We start from the raw sequence: 5,198 nt of genomic DNA on the forward strand, positions 1-5,198 counted from the left end.
TGACATTGTGGGCTCACAGGGCGGGCTCACAGGGCGAGCGAGCTCACAGGGCGAGCTGACATTGTGGGCTCACAGGGCGGGCTCACAGGGCGAGCTCACAGGGCGAGCTCACAGGGCGGGCTCACAGGGCGAGCTCACAGGGCGAGCTGACATTGTGGGCTCACACAGCAAGCTGTCACCTTTGCAGGGTTGCGAGGCCATGTGCCTGCCACATACCCGTTGAAGACAAGGAAAGAAGAGGTTAGAGGACAGTAGAACGGGGCTCCGGTTCGCGGTCACCAGGGCAGAGTACTTCTGCAGTGGGCCATCTTGGAAGCCCATGCCATTGAATTTGAGATGTTTCACACAAGAGAGGCTGTTGAGGTTAAAGGCACTGTGGGAGGATAACTGCCTCCCAAGGTCTCTGTAACTTGGGTGGTACCATCCTTCTCTCTCACCTGCCCCCCCTGGCTGCCTCTTGCCTGGATCAGCCCCGACAAGGAGCCCTAGGTACTCTTTCTGACTGCATCCTCAGTAATTAGTAAACACGACCCTTGTTCCGGCCCAGCTTTTGTCCTCCTAGCCTAGAGCCCTTGGGACAAGGTGCCCGGTGCCCTGGTGTCTCTTGGGCTCACTGCTGAAGAGACGTGGCAAGAGCTTGCCTTGCCACCCCACACCAGCGGCTGTCAGCACTAGAATGGCTCTGAGAAGGCCATGACATCTGTAACTCTGTCCTTTGTGCCTAGGGACAATCTCAATCAGTGGGAGAAGGTGATTCGTGGGGAGGAGACTGCATTGTGGATCTCAGGCCCGGCAGCTGGAAAGGAGCCGTCTGAGAAGCTGCCCGTGAAGGTTGATGATTGATAATGGCGAGATGTCCGCCCAGCAACCGACCCTCATCCTGCTTCTTCCACGTCGTTCCTTTTATTTTTAAGGGGGAGGGGACACCTCTCCCAGAAGGTACCATCACATACGTGAAGCAGAGGACTTCCTGCTTGTCGCTCACGCCTCGGACAGTGAGCTGTTTGGGCTCCACCGTGTTCAGACATCAGCTGTTCTGTGGCTCCACCCGACTCCCGAATGACTTCTGTGAACAGGCCAGCAATGCACTGGCCTTGAAGGTGGGCAGAGACCACAGGAGGGGTTCCTGTCCGGGTCCTTCCGTGAGGGTGTGGTCAGTACCCTGGCTCTGTGCTTCTCCTCTAGGGCACTGGTGCTTGGTGGCATTGGCTATAAACACGACACCCGTCCTTGTAGTGAAGTTCACATGTGACCTCCCTGTTGTAGCCTGGGACACAGGTAATGAAGGGTCACAGCCCGCGGGCAATTGAGGAATTCAAGTTGTTGATTTTAGGCAGACTAGGTGTGTTCTTTCAGTTTATTCTGGGGCATGTATGTGAGTTGGCTCCGCCTAAGGAAGCAGACCTCTGCCCTTCATCAAGGAGACACAGGGTACATCCCAGGCATCCGAAAACCTCAGCTCTCAGAGAATGAAAACACGTTCCCCTTGCTGTAGACTGTAGCCTTTGGCAACTTTAGCCACAGAGAAAATAAAAGTAAGGCATCTGAATTTCCTGCAGCAAGAAACACCGTGTGAGTAAAATAATATGTTAATTTTCCAAACAATTCCTTTAAATTTTGACTGTGTGTTATGGCAACATTTTAGTCTCATCCAAATTGAAGGATTATTCCAAATGACACCCCATCCCACTCCGCACTCGCTTCAGAGGCACCAACAGTGCAGCCCCAGTCTCCTGGGATCGCAATCTCTCCCCTCACTGTGCAGCCCAACAGGAGGAGGTGCAGGGCCGCCACACTGACCCTTGATCGCGACTTCTCTGCCACGCTCATATCCGGAGTCCTCCACAAAGATCCCTGTTTGTGACTCGTTCTTGTGTGTGAACGTCTGGTACCTGCTGCTGGGTGAAGTTAGAGAAGCTGACAGAGCTCCTGGACCCTTCCTGCTGTGTTCTAAGGATTTTCAGGATGGTGGCAGGGAGACCAGAGAACCCATGCTTGGTTGTTCTGGCTTAGTGAATGAGTCTTGAGAAGTCAGAGACTGGTCAGAAACAAACGGCTCTCTTAGGGCTCTGCCAGGAGGGTGAAAAGTTGCTTTGAAATGCATTTTCGAGATAGGCTTTGATACACTCCATACTGTATGCACCACTGCTTACAGGAGCTTGGCATCAGCAAAAATCTATTGGGTTTTCTTCTGCATATTGATTTATGTTATAGCAGAGCGGCTGAACACAAACCTGTTCTCATTTTATATTAACACCATGTGCTAATTGTCCCCACGGGCTTCTGAAAAGCTACCATCTCCCCTCCATGACATTGATTTGCTGTTGTCACCGTATCAGGTAAAAGGTGATGCCAGTGACCGCCAGGGCTGGGCACACGCATGCACACGTAGTATGCATGGCGTGGGCACGAACACACAGATGTATATATGGCACACATGTGAGACAAAAGGAAAGAAAGGAGCAAGCACTTATAAAAATGACAGTCACCCCCATATTCAAAAGCAGTGGTTTTCCACGTTGGGACATGAGGACATGAACGGAAGTGTGGCTTCTGTAAGTGTTCACAGGCAGAAGGGAGCAGCAAGTCCTTTCCTCATGCAGACATGTGGCACTAGATTTAACAAAAGCCGCTTTCCCCACACACGTTGACAGATCATCTGTCTTAGAAGCCGGACTGCAGCAAGGGGCAGCATTAGGATGCTTGTTTCATTCTGGCATTTTGAAGGAAAGAATGAATTCTGTCCCCAAGTTTGGAGAAGGATCCTGGTCGTGAGAATTCTGTGACTACTTTAGCATGTCATGGTGGCTGTGGCAATAAGAATATTACAGAAATCTCTCTCAGTTTGACCTAGCCAAGAATATTGTATTGTGTGGCCTCTACTGGAGCAATTGTGCAAAGGAACCTGCTGGGAATTTACAGGCTGGACACTCTCTCATGAAATACTGCCACATGAGAAGCAGTTTGGATAAAAGGTGATAGCTGATTTTTTAAAGGCCTTTTAAATTATTATTTTTCTAAAAGATGTTTGTAAGATTGTTTTCACCATGTGTGAGACCCAGGAGGCAGAGATATGCCGAAAATAAGAGAGGCCAGGTTGCAGCCTTGTTTAGTTAATAATTCGGCTTTTGAATTCATGCAGTCAAGAGTGTTTTTGTGTGTGTCTTGGCAAGCACGTTTAGCAGACAAACACTTGAATCCTGCCTCTGAGTTTTTCCCACCTCTTTTCTCACCATGCTTTCTCCCACCAAGGATTTCCAGGAATTTCTCATTAGTGTCTGAGGCAAACTTAGTGACTAATAATGAATATGATAAAGAGAATGTTCCATTTACCAAAATTATATTATTTATGATCATTTCAACACACAAGTTTTAGAGTCGTGGCGGTTGTTTAATTTCTTTCCACACTTTGTGGTACCTTTTTATGTGGGAAAATGTTCCCGGATACCTAGGTGCATGCCAACACCAACGTGAAGTGTTTTGAGTCTGTGCGGTGAACCTCCAATCCTAAAAATTGTGTCACAGTGGATTAGTTGTCTAAATTAGTTAAAACAAAGTAGAAGGCACGAGCAGCTGAGGAAGCAGCAAAAAGCTGGGTGGCTGTCAGCTTCCCACTTCCTAGGATGTGAGAAACAGGGAGAGAGAAGTTGAGTCCTGCCCCACGGGCTCCCTCCGGTTTGAAGAGCGTGCTGGTGATTGCCACTGTGATATCTCAGGAGACTCGTCCCCACAACTGTCGGGGATCCGCCCTGTTAGTGTTGGGCTCCTCTTTCCAGCCTGTGTTGGCCTTTTTAGTTGATACACACTTGGTTAGCTCTGCTTTTTCACTGTGCTCATGTATGTGTGAGATATGTTGGCACAGCCTGCCTGCTGCTGCCTGACACCGTAGGGACTGAGCAGGTCTTCCAACAGGCTTAGCTTGGCGTGTGATGTTCCTGCTCTCTTGGGTCTAAGTTAAGGCCTCAGCTTTAACAGGACTAAAGTAGTTGCCCTGCCTTGGCCCCGTACCTTTGTTCTGAAAGCCAACTTTCCCCCTTTCTCTCACGTGCTTGCCTTTCATCTTCGGCAAGTGTAAGGGACAGGCAGCATTTAAAGGGGTGTGTGCCTGGTAGGTCCACCTTTGTTTGTCAGGGTCCTGTCATCCCTTGTCACTGATGTCTACTCTGGTGACTTAGGTAGGGCTCCTCTTGTTTGTCGGGAACTGTGGTTCCAGTTAGAGGCACGGATCTCTTGGTTTCTGGCTCCTCAGCTGGCTTTGATTTTGAAGGCTACTTCTCTCTGTTTATTTCAAATCTGCGTGGTTTGCCTTGTGCTCTGCTGATCTAGTGAGCAGGAGGATTCTACGAAGGCTGTTCATCCAGTCCCCAACTCCTCCTGTTGCAGGCGTCAGCCTGACCTGGCAGTCATTGTGAAATTCGAGCTAGGCATGTGCACCACCAGCCGTGGTTCCCCTTTGCGTGACAGCTGTATTTTCACATGTGAGTTTTTGTTGCTGCCCCCTTTGGCATTGTTTACACTAAGTTGAAATTGGAGCTGCCCAGTGGAGTACAGCATTCTTACTGTCTTCAAACAAAGCTGTACCCTTTGATCAATAAAAGTATTTAAGACATTTCACGAATTGACAAAGCCAGAACAAAAAGAAAGAAAAATGCTGGAGGTGTTCTTGTTGCTAACGAAGAGCACAGGACAACCAAGCTACTGTCTCCTAAGGAAAGCACACTTAGAACCCAAAGAAACACTGCCGCGATCCCCGACTTGTCCCTTCTCAGCAGAGGAAGTTGGTGCCCTGTGAGCTGTGAGCAGTCTGCCTGCTGTTACCGTAACTGTGAGGATTCTGCAACCAAAACGACACACCTAGAACTGACCCTGTGGCGGGGCGGGGGGGGGGGGGGGGGGGGCGGGGGGAGGGCACAGAATCACACCCAAACTCCAGCGTGGAACCACAGCTGACTATAGTCTGCCACCAAGGAACCAGCACACACAGCGCAGTGCTTAATCTCCAGGAATATACATTTGCCGATGTTTTATCTCTAATGTAACTTAAATCCCCAAATGCTTGTTTTTGTCTAGCCTGCCTAAAATATCATTCTATCATGGGTGTCCCCACTTTCCTTCCTGGTTTGGTCACCCAAATTCCCAGTCGTAAGCTGTATCTAGACTAGTGACTCTAAATGACGTGTGGGAGTAGCGTTTCCATG

At 49.4% G+C, this 5,198-nt stretch overlaps 1 protein-coding gene across 4 annotated transcripts in view; it reads left to right on the top strand.

The window, feature by feature from the left end:
- Positions 1–1,562, top strand: part of Pde10a (phosphodiesterase 10A) — a 444,083-nt gene extending 442,521 nt beyond the window's left edge. For all 4 annotated transcript variants that reach the window (XM_026787449.1, XM_026787447.1, XM_026787448.1 and 1 more), the window contains one exon: positions 726–1,562. In XM_026787449.1, coding sequence (XP_026643250.1) covers positions 726–843 — 118 coding nt within the window. In that variant the 3' untranslated portion in view covers positions 844–1,562. The remainder of the gene's footprint in view (positions 1–725) is intronic.
- The last annotated feature ends 3,636 nt before the right edge of the window (positions 1,563–5,198 follow it).

The sequence above is a fragment of the Microtus ochrogaster genome, linkage group LG9 (genome assembly GCF_000317375.1).
Source record: "Microtus ochrogaster isolate Prairie Vole_2 linkage group LG9, MicOch1.0, whole genome shotgun sequence".
In the NCBI taxonomy this organism is placed as follows: Eukaryota; Metazoa; Chordata; class Mammalia; order Rodentia; family Cricetidae; genus Microtus; species Microtus ochrogaster.